Source organism: Pseudorca crassidens, chromosome 10 (genome assembly GCF_039906515.1).
Source record: "Pseudorca crassidens isolate mPseCra1 chromosome 10, mPseCra1.hap1, whole genome shotgun sequence".
NCBI classification, from domain to species: domain Eukaryota; kingdom Metazoa; phylum Chordata; class Mammalia; order Artiodactyla; family Delphinidae; genus Pseudorca; species Pseudorca crassidens.
This window is the reverse complement of record NC_090305.1, coordinates 22743061-22759452: the sequence shown is the minus strand read 5'-3', so window position 1 is coordinate 22759452 and position 16392 is coordinate 22743061. Positions and strand designations below refer to the sequence as shown.

The 16392-nt window shown below is 50.2% G+C and overlaps 3 protein-coding genes across 13 annotated transcripts in view; 1 reads left to right on the top strand and 2 right to left on the bottom strand.

The window, feature by feature from the left end:
* Positions 1–40: 40 nt before the first annotated feature.
* Positions 41–3745, bottom strand: C10H6orf136 (chromosome 10 C6orf136 homolog). The gene is made up of 6 exons (XM_067752445.1): positions 3550–3745; positions 1834–2235; positions 1461–1549; positions 1085–1285; positions 425–494; positions 41–347 (listed from the first exon to the last, which is right to left on the bottom strand). The coding sequence occupies exons 1-6, from the start codon at positions 3619–3621 to the stop codon at positions 234–236; spliced, it is 948 nt and encodes a 315-aa protein (XP_067608546.1). The 5' UTR covers positions 3622–3745; the 3' UTR covers positions 41–233.
* PPP1R10 (protein phosphatase 1 regulatory subunit 10) overlaps positions 3044–16392 on the top strand; it is a 36779-nt gene continuing 23430 nt past the window's right edge. The window contains exon 1 of the mRNA XM_067752362.1: positions 3044–3254. The gene's annotated coding sequence lies outside the window, so the exon portion shown is untranslated. The remainder of the gene's footprint in view (positions 3255–16392) is intronic.
* ATAT1 (alpha tubulin acetyltransferase 1) lies at positions 3991–16100 on the bottom strand. Of its 11 annotated transcripts, none has more exons than XM_067752399.1 (13): positions 15957–16100; positions 15423–15483; positions 15218–15309; positions 15037–15097; positions 14800–14913; positions 14511–14612; positions 10030–10075; positions 9842–9910; positions 8179–8250; positions 7766–8009; positions 4859–4938; positions 4725–4767; positions 3991–4350 (listed from the first exon to the last, which is right to left on the bottom strand). In XM_067752399.1, exons 1-13 carry the CDS (start codon positions 16061–16063, stop codon positions 4176–4178), a joined length of 1266 nt encoding a protein of 421 aa, XP_067608500.1. In that variant the 5' UTR covers positions 16064–16100; the 3' UTR covers positions 3991–4175. The 11 variants fall into 11 exon arrangements, 8 of the variants coding, with proteins under 8 accessions (XP_067608500.1, XP_067608498.1, XP_067608497.1 ...); XM_067752397.1 differs by lacking the exon at positions 15957–16100 and adding an exon at positions 15669–15950; XM_067752396.1 differs by lacking the exon at positions 4725–4767.

Here is a 16392-nt window from a genome sequence, read left to right as displayed (position 1 = left end):
TATGGGGAACCTTAGAGATTCAGAGAAGGTGACATGGAAATTCGATCTCATATATTCACTTAGATTTTATTATTTACAAGTTAAGTTACACAGCAGCTTTACACAGCATGAGATGGAAAGTAAAGGAGAAGAGAGAAGAGAGGAGGAAGCTGGCTCCTGAGGTCTTTGGCCACCTCCACCTCCTCCTCTTGTGCGTAGCAAGTCTTCCGTGCTGCCTCTGCCCCAGTTCCTGATCAGCCCTTGGAACACAGGTGTAAGTTGGGTTCTGGCTCCGACAGCCCCAGAGCCACCAGGGCTCCCACTAGCAGCTTCTTCACGGGCGTTGGGGGTGAGTGTGAAGGCATCAGCTGCAGGAGAAAGGTTAATGCCAGCTGGTGGGATGTTCTACCCCATCACCCCACCCCTACACAGCCCTAGGACTCACTTTGTCTAGGCGATGGCGACAAATGAGGCCGTTGGAATTCAGGTAGAAGGTGGAATAGGCATCATAGGTCCTGGTGAAGGGAGAAAGGCTCACTGAGGGAGAAGGGGACTGGTCCCAAAGTTTAATTCAAGCATTTGTTTAAACTAGTAGTTCCTAAACTTTACTACATATTATATCACCTGGGGATCTTTTAAAAATCCTGAGGTTGTTCCCTGGCCCAATTAAATCAGAATGTCTGGCACCGATATTTTAAAAAGATTCCTGAATGATTCCACTGTGCAGCAAAGTTTGGGAACCACTGGTTTGGGCTGAGCCTAAGAATTTCTTGGGATTCTACTCTGTGCCAGAAATTTACCAGGTACTTTACCTAAGGTTGTGAGGCACCACTTATGAGATGGGAATTTTCATCTGTTCAATAAGTATTTGAGTACCTACTATGTGCCAGGTAATGTACATGAAGAAGCTGAGTTCAGAAGCTTCCTAATATATTCAGAGTCTCTATTTTTTGTTAGATTAAAGTAGACAAAAACAAGATCCTGCCCTCAAGGAGCCTGCAGTCAAGTCAGGGTAGATCCAGGATTGTCTAGAAGACTAGACCATAGATTCCCAAAAGGGTAAGATTAGGAAATTGTAGTGCGTTTCTTTTCTCACTTCTCTTACCGGTAAAGCTCTTCCTTGTCACGCTTATAGAAACGCAGAAAGAGTAGGTGGATGGGCAGCCCCACAAGCCGCCAGCGGGCTTGCAGGGTCCAATTCTCAGGGTGGCGGGTCAGCTGTAGAACCTCCAGCCGAAGCTGTGCAAAATAGTTCCAGGCCAGGAAGCGGCAGAGGGTCAGTGACAGAATGTACCATGTCCGGCCTCTGGGAGGAAGGAATGGGAAAGAAATCTCATGATGGCAGAATCAGAAAACCAAACTGGTATCTGACAGTGGGATGGGGAGCAGCAGTGAGAAGCAGCCTAGGACATTCTCTAATAAGTGAAAATAGCATTGGGTCCTTTTCCTCCCCAAGGCCCTACCCATTCGTGGATTCTCACTTGGTACGCATGTTCAGGATCTCATTGATGAATTCCACATCCGATGAGTAGAGAGTGTAGTCGTGGGAGTGAAGGAAGAGACTGGGAAGCTAGGTGGAAGAAGGCATCAGACCAGGAGGAAAGAAAAGATGATCCTATTTCTCAGTTTTCTATATTTAGTGTCTCTTTATTCATGAGTGAAAGGTCATCTCATCCCATGTTTAACTTCCCTAATCCAAACTGAGGAGCATCTTTTCCTTGGGAAATGTTTATAACATATTTATATGCCCGTCTTGTGGTTCCCAGAAAGAATCCAGTTGACTGACTCCCTATTTTTAAAAATTACCTACATCCCTTCCCATTTCGGACAAAGGCCACTTCTGAACTGACTTACCTCTTGTCTCAGTCTCTCGTACATGACAGCCAGGTGCTCCTCCATACTCGGATCTCCTGATGGAGTGGCCGGGGAAGAGTGGGCAGTCCCAGAGGCTTGGAAAGGTATCAAAGCCCCAGGACAGGGGCAGGGAGGTCCCTCAAATAGGCTCCTAAGCCCATCCAGGCAGCCGCTGTGTAACTCAGGTCCTGGTCCCTCCTCCCCCTTTCCTGGGGGGAGAACCACCCATGGTGAGGTGAGGGCTTGGACCTGAGGGAGAGGTAGTGGGGGAGCTCGGGGAAGCAGCCGGGTGGGAGGGCTTGGGGGTGGGGGAGACCAGAAAAGAGGCAAAGATGGAGAAGTGGTTGTCACGGAGTGAGGCCAAAGAGGTGGGAATGGTAGGGCCCGTGGAGAAAGGTGGTCCTAAGGAGGAAGAACAAAAGGGAAAAAGATAAGAATCCAGCTGCCTAATGCCCTGCCATCCAAACTGCCCATTAACAAGCTTCCAGTCCCACCTGCTCCTTCTGACAGGAGAGATGGAACTATTGAGGGAAAATTCATCTCCATCTCTACTTAAAACAGGAGGAAACACTTTCCTGTGACAAAAGTACACATACCTCTCCCAAACATTAGCAAGTACTTTTAGATTCGTTTAAGATTCCAAACCCGTTTGGGGGCAGGTCTGCCTCTCTTACAGCAAGAATCATAAGAGTGCATATTTGAAGAATGAACAAATGAATAAGTTACAGGTCTTCTTGTACTGTGGCCTCTAACACAACTCCAGGAGTGTGTGAAGCAGAGGTTATATAGAGAAAAGTTAACATCCAACTGGAACTAGGAGACTTTTGAGTTCCAATTCTATCATGTAACCTTAGGCACTATCTCATTTCCTCAGCCTGAGGGAATGTCCTCCTATAAACGAGGACGATGAAACCACACTGAGTTATTATGAGGACTATATGAGATAATAATTGTAAATAAAACTTTGCGACCTGTTAAGCAGTAAGCTCATCATTCGGGCTCCTCTAATGACACGAAAAGGCCCAGGAGACTGTTAAAGGCTGGACCTCATGCCCCTGGTTTACTGATGTCGAAACTGCGATGAGGGAGAGGTCACCCGAAGTCAGGCCTGACCCGAGTCCCGCGTTTCCAACGAACCCCCCCGAGGGGTCTCATTATCGGGAGAGCGGGCGGGCCGCGCGGGTACCTCTGTCCCCGACGGTGTCCCGGAGGCGCCGTCTCCGCCGGGGGCGTGGCCATCTTGCCCGCCCGGGCACAGGGGCCCGAACAGGGTCCACCCGGGCCGGCCTTCCCGCCGGGACCGCTATCCGGGTGCAAGATGCGCGGGCTGCAGAGCGCGGCCCGCAGGTCTGTCTGGTCGGCTCCCGGGAGGCGCCGCGAACTTCTCCGCCCCCTGCCCTTCAAATCACCTCCAGGCACAGGTAACCGCGGAAACGCGGGCGAAATGCGGACGCGCCCCACCGCCCCAGCTTCCAGCCCGCCTGCCCCCGCAGGCCCGGCAGACCGACGTCCCGTGCTCTACAGGGCTGGCGGCGCCGCCCTCGGATCCCCACGACCCCTAACCCCTAAACGCGCCGCCCCGCACAGGTGGGAAGGAGCGGCGGGACGTCACTGCGCCTGCGCGACACGGGGCGCGCGCTCCGCCCCACACGCCGACTCTGGGGAGGGTCTCTCCCCGCCCCCTCTCCTCCCCTCCCGCTTCCCCTCTGCTCTTACCTGGGGACGAGCCTGGTAGGCACGGAGGCAGGGGCCGAGGCGCCGGGCCGCCCCCCGGCTGGGCTGGTACATGATCTTCCGGGAATGGAGGGAGCACCTCCCGTGTCCGGCCTCCTCACAGGGGTGAGCGTGCCCCGGAGCCGGCTTCTTGAAGGGGAAAAGGGGGGGGGGGTGAAGGGCTGAGGGGAGGGAAACGGAGATGTTGCGCGCTTGCGCACTGCGGCGGGTTCCAGGGAGGCGGTGAGGCGCTGGTCTGCAGTAAGTGCGCCTGCGCTCGCCGGATCGGAGGCTGCCTTAGAGCGCTTGCGCAGTAAATTAGCGGCCTCGCGCACTGCTCTCACCTGTGGCGCTTGCGCAAAAGTGGGCGATGATGGGGCTGAACGGGGCGCGCGAAGAGTGACGGGTGTGATTGAAATAATGACAATCGCGGTTTTCAGTAGCTCTCGTGATAAAAATAAATACTTTATTGCTGTGGTTAAAAATAAGATACAAATGACTTGGCACTGATAATAAAGCCTGTCGAATGAATGAATGAATGGATACATCCATTGTGAGGGCGGGCTTTGGCTAGGTCCTGTGTGAGAGAGAAATAATACTGACTTTGAAGGTGTGAGAGGGGGCTGCGGTCACCAAGGCCTGGTGCTGCGACGTTCCTGCAAGTTTCGAATGAACCTGGCGTTGAACATATCCCCACCCATTGTCCAGGACTGGGCTGGTGGAGCCTGGGCCTGTGGAGGAACCGTGTGCATGGGTTCCTCCCCAGACCCATGCTGTGACAAGACCTGCTCCTCACTGGCAGACCTAGTAGGTGGGAGATGGAGAGTGGGTTACAGGGGTACTAAAGGGAGAATTAAAATCACAGCTTCAAAAAAAAAAAAAAATCACAGCTTCTTAAAGGGCTGACTGGCTCTTGTGTAGAGGATGTATGATGGGGTATGAGGCTGGAACCATTAGTGCTATGTCCAAACCTGAAACCCCTCAGAGACTGCCAAAGGGAAGCACTCGAGTCGAACCTATGGGGAAAGAGGCTTGTAGGGTGTTAGGTGGAAGGCTTTGTGGGAAGAGCTGGTGTCCAGTTCAGAGAGTGAGATTAAGGAGGAGGAAGTAGCTGAGAGTGATGTTAGGAAAGGAGTCAGAGGTGGTGCGAGGCTGGTAGGGGAGGGGTCAGACCTCACCTATTCTCTGTTTCCTGCTCCCCCTGCTTCAGTTCTTGGTTGCCTGTGGGAATACCAGGCATGTGCATGGGAAGGCTGGAGTAGGTAGTGAATATGGCCTACTTGATTTGCGGATAAGGAGATGAATAACTTACCTGTATTGGGGGATGAGGAATTCAACCGCCCATGGCGGCTATAGCTGCAGCTTTGGGCTACCAGCCCTGCGGGAGTCCTGCTGTAGAAGAAATGTGAGATGATGGGGAAAAGGCTACAGGATGAAAGATGAGTGGGTATGGAGGAATCAGGAGAATAATAAAAGGAACAGCACAGGAACAGAGAGAGGGGTAGTTATCATTCCTATGGGATTTTAATCTAAGTTGTGCCCCAGAAAAGGGAAGGGAGCTCATTTTATACCCCAAGGTTTTCTGAAGCAGTCCTGACTTGCTGCTTTATTACTCCTAGTTGAGGTAATGTGTTAAAAGTAAGGCCAAATGTGCTCCAAATCATGTCATAAAAACAAATTCAGGGGAATTCCCTGGCGGTCCAGTGGTTAGGACTCCATGCTTCCACTGCAGGGGGCACAGGTTCAATCCCTGGTTGGGGCCTGGTCGGGGAACTAAGATCCCACAAGCCGCGTGGTTCGGCCAAAAACACACACACACACACCACACACACACAACCAGATTCACATATATGCAAAAAAATATTTTTTTGTTGGACCAGGTGCCCTGATGTTTGGTTTGGAAAACATGATTACCTTAATTTTAGGATACTTCAGCCAGAGGGAAATAGGGAGTGGTAAGGCTGAATTTAGGGAAAGGACTGTCTTGAGAAAGAGATCCAAGGGTTTAGTGAGGGAGAGGCCAGGGAACTAGCGGGAAGAGGAATTCAGGAAACAATTAGGGGACTGTTATCAGGAGGCAATTAGTGGATCCCAGAGATGTTAGTAAATCTTAACATCTCAGCAAAGGCTGGCCTGGGGTAAAGGGTAGAAGTGACTAGGGAGAGCTAGAGGTTTCTGGAGAGAATGGAGGAGTAGATATAGAAGGCTACACAGAGGGATCCAGCGACTACATGAGAGGAGACAATCCGCAGAAGATCCCACAATGAAGATGGGGACAGGCAGACACCAGATCCTGCAAGGGGAGCTCTAAGGCTCCTTGCTGGAAGATCTGCAGATCTCAGAGGTGAGGGAGAGAGAGGGAGAGAGGTCCTGAGATCCCAGGAAAATAAGGGGTGACGCACAAACGAGGCTGAGACCTTAAGGTTTGTTTGGTGTTTTTTTTTTTTTCTTTTGTAGTTTTTATCATTGAAAATGTCCATTTAAAAAACACAAAAGAATTCACACTTTATTCAGACAACACTGAGAGGGAGAAGAAAAAGGAATGAGTCAGAAGAGAGGGAGATCCTGCTCCCAAGGATTTCGGGGAATACAGTAGGGGTATCAACTAGCACACATCCAGAGGGTAGGGAGGGGGAAGGATGTTCTATACCCTGGGTATGGAGCAGGGAAGAAGGTTCTTGCTATGGAGGAAAGAAGAAAGGAAGGCCAGAGGAGGAGTTCCCCCATCATCTCAAGACAATCTCACAAGACAGGAATCTATCAGCATCTAGTGACCGGGGAGGGATGGCTGCGAGAGGGTATTCCAGGAGCTAATAGAGCCTTGAGACTCAGGCTTAGCTTCTGAAACTTGGCTAAGAGTGATCCTAGGGTGCTTGCTGGGATCTCCTGCCAAGAAACAAACTCCCTCACAGAACCTGGACCCAGGGGAAGTGGTGGTGTCTGTAGAAGTGTGGCGAGTCTAGAGCCTCGTAGCAGACGTCAGCTCGGGGGTCCCCTGACAGATACACATACACACAACATGTGGAAATTAAGAGTTTGGCAATGTTGAGTGGATCCCTTGGGGAGCTGGTAAGTCCCTGTCCTACCTGACTGGACTGCTCTGAAGCAGAGCTCACTCACTGGCTGGCGTCAGCAGGCTGATAGGGTAGCTGTGGTCGGTAGCACGAAGCAGTATTAGAGCTACCAGGAGACAGTGTAGTGGGACTATAAGATTCATTCCATGGACAAGACTCTTTAAAAGGTTTCCCTGGTAGAGGAGGCCCTTGGACCTTCCATGGTGTTCTAGAATCTGACTGCAAGCAAGACTATGCTTCTCCGGATAATTAGTAGGAGCCGCCCAACCGAGAAGTCTGGCAGCAAATGGGCTGTCTGTGGGAGAGTGTTCAGAGCCCGAGTTAGGAGACAGGGGGTGCTTTCTATGGTAAGAAAAGCTACAAAGCATTAGGCCATCTGGGACCCTGACAACCGAGTTGTCCAAGAAAGGGGAAGAGGGAATCCTATGGGCTCTGTCAGGTTCCCCTGGATGCTGGGGGATACAATGGAAGATCCGGTCGGGGGTTCTCAGGGAGGGAGTCTCTGCCCTTGCCAGGTCTCCCAGGGAGGGGAGAGGCTTAGCTGTCTGTCAGTATCGACTCTCATCAGAGCGGGGAAGGGAGCTGTGGAAGGATGTTATGGACAGGAGGAGGGGAGAGGGGAAATGGGGGGGAGAGAAAAACAGAAAGAGAAGTCAGAGGTGAAGAGAAAGCTGGGGAGAGAAAAAAAGGAGAGGCCCAAAAAAAAAAAAAAAAAAGGAGAGGCCCACTCTCTGCCTGCCGGGATGGGCTCCTGCCACACAAGGCACTGACCTAGGGCTGGTGGCTCCCCAAACTGTGTCAGAGATCCTGCCCCTTCCCAGCAAATGTTAAACCATGATTTCCCCAATCTTAGAGGCTCAGTCACCCACCCAACGGATCTGTGTTCTTCCTGTGCTTCCTCCCAGCTCTCACTTAAACTAGAGTCCCTAGACTCTACATAAAGTCCTATTCTGCTCCTTCACTGTAATTTATTTCCAGACCACTCCCATAAATACTTTCCAATATATTCTTCTTGAAAGGTTCCAGGACTCTCCAGTCTTCCTGTCCTATTGCTTCATGTCTCTGATGGATTTACACTGCCCTCTGCCATTTCTAACACCCTGTCCGACAGTCTTGACATTCCCTAACCCTCCAGCTCCTATTACCTGGTGCGGCGACGCTGGGCTGGGCTGCCGCCTGGGTCAGTAGCAAGCAGAAGGCGGGCGGTGGGGTGCGGAGGGCAGAGGCGCAGGGAACGCAGCAGCTCCTGCTCTGGCACGAAGGGGCGGAGGGGACCCCGTTCTGGCGAGTTTCCCAGGCTGCTGGAGCGCGGGGGTGGGTGGGCTGGAGGTGTAGCACGGCGAGGGGCCCTGTTCAAGGGCCAGGGAGGCTCCACAGCTACCTTCAGAACTGGGGAGAGGGAGAAAAAAGAGCAAGACAGAGAAGAAAAAGGAAAGGGAAGAGAGTCATGACAGCAAAGATTAGAATAGAAAAAAGAGAAATCAGAGCCTTTAGAGAGAACAAATCTTTCCCCTGGGTTAAGTCACCCCCAGGCCCAGACCCCCTACCCCAGTCTTACATTCTCGGTCACTAGAGGAGTATGGCTTTATGTCTCCCTCTGCTCTCTTGGGTGGCAGCTTCCTTGCTGGAGCTGGCAGTGGAGAGGACACAGGCAAGGTAAGCATTAGGAGGCATACTGTGCACCCCTTCACTACCCCCACGACCCCAAACCTCTGATCCCTGACACCACAGTTCCTCCGGGGAAAGGAGCCTTCAGCTCCACCGCAGAAGCAGCTCTGTGGCACTGCCATCACACCAAAAGGGAATTCGGGGGGAAGGCTGGAGCATTTTGAGGAGAGCCAGAAGGAGTAGGCTGAATGCAGAGTTGGGGGGAAAGATCTGGGGGAGACTGTGGGGCCTGGGAGATGCAAGAGAAGGGCAGCCAAGGGAGGCAAGCTCTTACTGTCAGTGGGTGCTGTCAGGCCCCCCTGGGATTCTGGGGCAGTGGAATGGTCCCAGCTGGGCCACCGAGGACCCCAGGTCCCTCTAGATGAGACGGACAAAGCCCTTGGTTAATCAGGAATTGCTTTGGAGAGGTCAGGGGAGGCTGGGGTGGGGCAGAACCTCCCCTTCCAGAGCAAAGATAGAAAGAGATTTACGTTTTATAAGGGGAAAAAAAGGATGAGGTAAAAACACAGACACCTGGAAAGGAGTCACCAGACAGAGTAAATGGGAGGCTAACGGACTGTCCCAGCCCTGTCTCCAGCCTCCTCACTTCTCCACTTGCCCCTCCCTTTCCCTCTCAAGAGGTTCTTTCTCCATCATGCGTGGCAAATGAGAGACTGCCCAGCAGATCCACTTAAACTTTAGGGTCCCTCCCGTGTGGACCTGGTCCTCACCGTCCTTGTTGGCTCTCTCTCCCTCTCACAGCTTTGGTCAGCAGGAGGTAGAGGGGGGAAGCCTTGGAAAGCAGAGCCGCTTACGGATCTGAACTGCCTCTCCGTGCCTGACATTGGTGGATGCTAATCACTGTTGAGAGATTGCTGTCTGGGTGGTGGTTACTCTGTTTCCTGGCCACCGAGGAGGTGAGAGAGCTAGCCACAGAGCCAGCTCCTTCAGCAAAGGGCCCTTCTGTGCAAGTGCGCACAGCACGGCCAGCAGAAGGCTGTGCCCCTCGGCCTTGAGAAGGAGGAAGGGGTGGGGCTCAGCCCGGCAGGGAGCATGTGTGTGGATGAGGATGGAATGTGGAACCTGGGCAGCATTTCAGTACCTCCTAGGTATGGTTTCTCCAGATCAATTTCATTATTTGGTTGGAAATGTTACAAATTCTGAGTGTTATCTTCTAAAACTAGTATTTAAGCTTTGGACCATTCATGTCACTATTCTATGACTGGAAATGGAAGGGCTGACTGCACTTGCCTGTCCCTCACTGGCTGACAGAAGCCTGAGGAGTTTATGAAGGAACATGACTCTGGCCTATTTTGATGGGCCTGAAGCAGCAAGAGGCTCCATCAATGTCAGCTGTCAAACAGGCTTCCAATGAGCTTGCTTAGTTGACAGTCTTGCCAAATATAAATACACTGAGCTCCCATGAGGGCAGAGGACATGGGTAATGTCTGCTGGGGACTTGGGTTGCTTTAGAATTCTCCCAAACTGCCCACAGATTGCACTGAGTTCCCAGTGGCCTCCAGAGTGACTAGCCATCACAGCACTACAGATCCACCCGTTCAATGCAGCTTTACCAGCGGGCATAGGATCGACCGCAGCAGCACAAGAGTGTCGAGTTGCCCTCAGAGAGGTAGCAGGGGGCCCTGTGAGGAAGGAAGCGGTGGTGCCCCTCAGTGAGGGGTCCGGTGGGACCAAGAATCCACCTCCTTCCTTCCCCTCACCCCAACTGCTTGACCAACACACACAAGGTGAGAAAACTTACGATGCTGATGGGCAAAGAATCCTTCGAAGATCACGAAGTTGTTCACCTGTAAGATGAAACAAGCGAAATATATTTGTCCATTCAGCCACTCAGCACATACTTGCGTATAGAACCCTGTGCTAGAAAAACCACAGTGGGAGGAACGAAAGCCAGCCTTCCTGTCCTTGTTGACAGACTTAGTCAAAATCTCAGACCCTGACAAGCTAATCCTAAAGTTGAATTGCAGAGGACCTCGAATAGCCAAAATAATCTTCAAGATTAACAAAGGAATAACAAATTTGGGGAGGATTCATACTTCCTGATTTCAAAACTTACTACAAAGCTACAGTAATCAAAATAGTGTGGTAGAGGCACAGGATAGACATACAGACCAATGGAATGAATAGAGTTCAGAAATAAACCCATGTGTCTATGGTCAATTGATTTTCAATAAAGGTGCCAAGACCATTCAATAGGGAAAGTATAACTTCTTCAACAACTGGTGTTTGGATAACTGAGTATCTACATGCAAGATAATTAATTTGGACCAAAAAATAGCTAAAAATGGATCAAACAGCTAAATGTAAGAGCTAACACTGTGAAACTCTTAGAAGGAAACATTGAGGAAAATCTTGATGACTTTGGACATGGTTTCTTAAATATGACACCAAAAGCATAAGCAACAAAAGGAAAAAATAAATTACATTTCGTCAAAAGTAAAAACTTCTGTGCATCAAAAGACACTATCAAGAAAATGAAAAGCGGGGCTTCCCTGGTGGCGCAGTGGTTGACAGTCCGCCTGTGGGTGAAGGGGACAGGGGTTTATGCCCTGGTCCGGGAGGATCCCACATGCCACGGAGCAACTAAGCCCGTGCGCCACAACTACTGGGCCTGCGCTCTAGAGCCCACAAGCCACAACTACTGAGCCCGTGTGCCACAACTACTGAAGCTTGCGTGCCTAGAGCCCATGTTCCACAACAAGAGAAGCCACCGCAATGAGAAGCCTGCGCACCGCAATGAAGAGTAGCCCTGCTCACCGCAACTAGAGAAAGCCGCATGAAGCAACAAAGACCCAGTGCAACCAAAAATAATAATTAATTTTTAAAAAAAGGGCAAAGACTTGAATAAACATTTCTCCAAAGAAGATATACAAATGGCCAATAAGCACTTGAAAAGATGCTCAACATCATTAGTCATTAGGGAAATGCAAATCAAAACACAAAGAGATACAACTTCACAACCATTATTATGGCTATTATAAAAAGAACAAAGAAAAATACATTTTGGTGAGGATGTCAAGATACCAGAGCTACCACACACTGCTGATGGAGATGTAAAATGTTGCAGTCATTGTGGAAAAACCGTTTCTCAGTTCCTCAAAGAGTTAAACACAGGATTACCATATGACCCAGCAATTCTACTCTTAGGTATATACCCAGGAAAACTGGAAATATATGTGCTTGGAGACATGGCTTGCCCAAAGTCTAGTAGCTACAAGTGGCAGAACTGGGTTTCAAATCCCAGACTCCTGATTCTAGTTGAGGCATTTCAGCCAGGAATACAGTGTAGTCATTAGAGGGGGCTATGGGTTCAAATTCAAGCTCTACCATTTATTAGCTGTGCAAACTTGGTCAAGTCACTAATCTGTATAAACCCAAAATGGGGTCAATAATGGCAACTACTTAAAGAAATGTACAAGGATCAACAGAGATAATGCATGTAGATACCACACAGAGCTCATGAAACATCAGTTGTTACTGGGTTGGCCAAAAAGTTCGTTCGGGTTTTCCAGATGGATGTTACAGAAAAACTGGAACGAACTTTTTGGCCAACCCAATATTATTTACACTCTATACTGCCCTGCTCTTACATGTTACCTGGGTAATGCATTTGATGCTGGATACTGTGTTTCTTCCGTTGCTCTCTGCTGCCTCTTAATGGAAAAATGATGTCCTACTCTGGGAGCACAGTCTAAGGAGACCCTGTCTATCTCCTGCTGTAATGTTTACCAACCCACCCACCCTCATCCTTCCCCAACAAGCATATGCCCAGCACTCCAGCCAAACAAAACTGCTTGCAGTGCCCTGAAAGGTAGATTAATATCTCTCTGACTCTGCTCGTGCTGGTTCCTACATGAAAAGCACCTTAGCCTGCCCACTTCTGTCCACCTGACGAACACCTTTCAAGATTAAGTCAAGCCTAACTCACTTTATGCCCCCTCTGTAAGCACACCAATTAATCACGTTACAAGGGATTAACTATCCGTGCTCCTACCCAAGGCTCGCTTGTCAACCCAATCCCAAGCCCACTCAACGACACTGCTTCAGCAATTCTTCCCACTTTCTCTGACATCAGATTTTCTTTCTACTGAGTCATTCTTATGCTGTTCATTTTTATGCAACTGAAAAGAATCAACCCTCTCTTGATCCATATCCCCCTCTAGCTCTTGCTCTATTTCTGTTCACATTAAAGCAGCATTTAAAAGAGTGGCCTATTCTTGTTGCCTCCAGTTCTGTGCTTCTCAATCTCCTAAAGCCACTCCATCCAGGCTTCCACCCACGAGTGTGCTGAAACCGCTTGTCAGGAACACCAGTGGCTTCAGGCAGCTAAATCCAATGGTCACTTCCCAGACCTCTTCTTACCTCACTGATCAGTAGCATTTGACTCAGTAAGCCATTCCTTCCTTTTGCAAACACTTTCTTCACTGGCCTTGCAGGTCACGTTACTTCTAAGTTTGCATCTACTTCACTAGTCACTCCTCAGCTGCATTTGCTGCTTCTTCTCCTTCCTGACTTTCCAAGAGTGCCCAAGGGCTCAAGTCCTTGGACCACTTCTTTATAGATACTCACTCCACGGCGGTTTCATCCTGTCTCACTGCTTTCAGTACCCTACGTGTGATGAAAACTCTCCACCCCGAACCTCGTCTCTGAACTCCAGGGAAGTAACCAACCTGGACTCATCACAGACATCTCCAATTAACATATTCAATATGGACTCCTACTATTTTTCCCCAAAACTGCTCCACCTTCCATCAGTTAATGCAATGCCATCCTTCCAAGTGCTCAGGCCAACAACTTTGGGATCACCCTTAACTCCCTCTTTTTTTTTCACAGTCTATCAAGAAAAATTATTTGCTTTAACTTCAAAATACCTAAAATCTGACCACTCCTTACCATCTCTACTGCTACCATTTTAGACTGAGCCACCACCATTTTTCAGCAGGATTGTTGCTTCCTAACTTGCTTGTACCCTCACTCCTCTACTACCTATTCTTAACAGGCAAAGTGCTCTGGTTTAAAGTAAGTCACATCATATTCTCCCTCTGTTCAAACCCCTCTGATGGCTCTCCTTTTCTCACTTAAAGGCCAAAGTCTTTGCAATAGCCTATAGAGTCCTAAATGTTTTTCCTCCCCCATTACTGCTCTGATCTCATCTACCACACTCCCCCTCACTCATGCTGCTCTAGGCACACCAGCCAATTTTTCAGGCGCACTCCCACCTCATGGCCTTTGCACTAGCCATTCCCTTTGCCTGGGATGCTCCCCCTCCAGATATTACTTAGCTCATAGTCTCACCTCTTGAAGTTATTGCTCAAGTGACACTTTCTCAGTGAGGCCTTTCCTGCTTATCCCATTTAAACCTGCAATCCCACACACTCCCATCCTCACATGGCACTCCCAAGCCTTCTTACTTGCTCTCATTTTCCTAGAGCACTTATCATCAATCATAGTATATACTTGTTTATTACGTTTGTCTGTCTCCCCACGTAGAATACAAGCTCCGTGAGAACAGAGACTTTTATCTGTTTCATTGAATAAAGTCTTTCTAAAGCCCAGAACAGTGCCAGGTACTCTAATATATATATGTTGAATGAACGGACAGCATTAGCACCATTATATTGCATCTACTTATAAACAAACCACCTTCCCCAAAATAGACCCAATCTCCCTGAGGACAGGGAATGTATATTATTCTGAGCCCTTACTAAATCTTGATAGACTAGGTAATGGTCTATGCGGAAACAAGGAGATGAAAATGAGCTGATTATGTTTGGGGCATAAACATATTATTGGGTGTACACAACAGCCCATGATGAAGAATAAAACTAGATGAGAGGGCTTCCCTGGTGGCGCAGTGGTTGAGAGTCCGCCTGCCGATGCTGGGGACACGGGTTCGTGCCCCGGTCCGGGAAGATCCCACATGCCGCGGAGCGGCTGGGCCCGTGAGCCATGGCCGCTGAGCCTGCGCGTCCGGAGCCTGTGCTCCGCAACGGGAGAGGCCACAACAGTGAGAGGCCCGCATACCACAAAAAAAAAAAAAGATGAGAGTGAAATAGCTGCAGGATGAGAGATGGTACCCTGCCCCCCCAGAACTTACCTGTATAAAATAAGCCTATATAATAGGGAATAAGGAGTGCATGGAAAGTGCCACTTGTTTGCCACACAAAAAATAATAAATTCAGTGGGAATGCTCAGTGGGGTCTACTCTCTGAAACCTCTAACCTGTGGGACTGTGGTCTCCAGGTTGTAGTGTTTATTCAGGAACTTCAGCAGCTTCTGTGAGGGTCGGTCAATAGCCAGTTGATGTGGTTCAACTCGCTCCTTCTGCAGGGAACAGGAGACTCAGGGTAGGAGCAGGCATGGGGAAAGCAGGCCAATAGGAACCCAGTCACCTGGGAAGGATATGGGAACATGGGGGGTGGGAGGGTGGGAGGCAGGGCCTCTGGAAGGACTCAGGACAAGGGGCCTTTGATCTCCATTTTGGATGAACTGGTGAAGAGATAAGTAATACCTGCAGCATATACTGGAAGAGATCTCGTCCATGGCCATGGCGTTGAAGTGACTCATGGATGTAAAAGTCCAAGATGCAAAGTGGTTCTACCTCATTGTGAGCCTCACGGTCATCCTAAGAGGTAAAAGAACAACAAAGATCTTCTAGCACCCAGACATCATTGCCACCTTCCAATCTCCAGCACTTCTGTTCTCAGGAGCCAAGGCATATGAACTTTCAGTTTCCAATGACACTCACCAGTACAAAGAGTTTCTTATATCCAACTTTAAGGAAGCCAACAATGGCTCCTTTTCCAGCCCTGTAAGTTGGGGAAAATAACAATAATTAGCAGCTATCTGGAAAAGGTAGAATCAAAAAAGGGAAAGGGGCTGGGAGAGGGAGGAATTAAGTATAGGGTAGAACGGTATTTGGCACTCACATTCGAGCTGAAGTATCTTTGAGTATATACATAACGTGGCGGTTACTCTGCATCCTTGATGCACTGGTGATGGGAGCAGGAAGATGCTGGGCCTGCCAGGAATTTGAAGACAGACTTTCTACAAGTCCCTTCCACAGGACCCAGGCCTCCCTTACCAACTGTCCCCAGAGAGGCCTCCCTTTACTCCATGTAGACTCCACATTACCTTAGCAGAAGCCTTGCCCAGTTCATCTACAATGGTCATAATTTGCTGCTGCAGATCAACACTACAGAAAGAGAGGAGATCAAGAGTCAGATACTCACTGAATTAGAGGGTCCTGGGCACTCACTCCCTGGGAATCTGGGCGATAACCGCAACCCCAGTTCAGTACTTCAGGCCCTCTGCCTTTACCTCGGAATCTTCCAACCTGATTTCCCACCCACTCTTCTGGAACCCAAACTTTTGCCACACCTCCTTTCAGTGTGGTACACTCCCTCCTCCCTTGAAGTTATTGTGGGGAAGCAGGAAGGGCAGGTCAACCACATCCTTTGGTTGGAACCACGATGGAGCCAAGGGATGAAAGGTGACAGATTCAAGCCCCAATCTACCCCACCAGTTCTAGGATCAAATGTCACCAAAAAGGCGAGCCAGGACATCAAAAGGAGCAGACACTAGTCAGTGAGAAGGGGGCGTGGTGCCTGGACCAGGTTTCGAGAGGAACCGGGAGAGAAGGGCCGTGGGGCAGGTTTGAGATGTCACCGGGCCGGCGTTGTGGTTCCGGGTCGGCGGGCCGGTGGCCGTAGGTGCTGGTCTAGCACCGTGATCCGCTCCGGGAGCAGCGCGTCCACATCGAACGGGAACTCCATGGCCCATTGTGCGCGGCCAGACCCGCCCCACGCGACGTCACTTCCGCCCCTCCGCCACCGCCCCGCCCACCGCCATCTTTACTTCCCCTGCCGCGCCCCCGGGTCCCTAGGGGGATCGCACCGCCCCCCTCCACCACCACCGCCCCCCTCCACCACCACCGCCCCCCTCCACCACCGCCGCCCCCCACCCACCACCATCCCGGCAGCCGGCCCGGGGACCCCGTTCTTTTTGCCAGACCAGCTGTCACTTAGCAACGCCACTCATCCCATCCGCGCCTCCCACGGCAGCGGGTGCCATAGCAACGCATTTTTCTTAGGCCTAGTGTCTC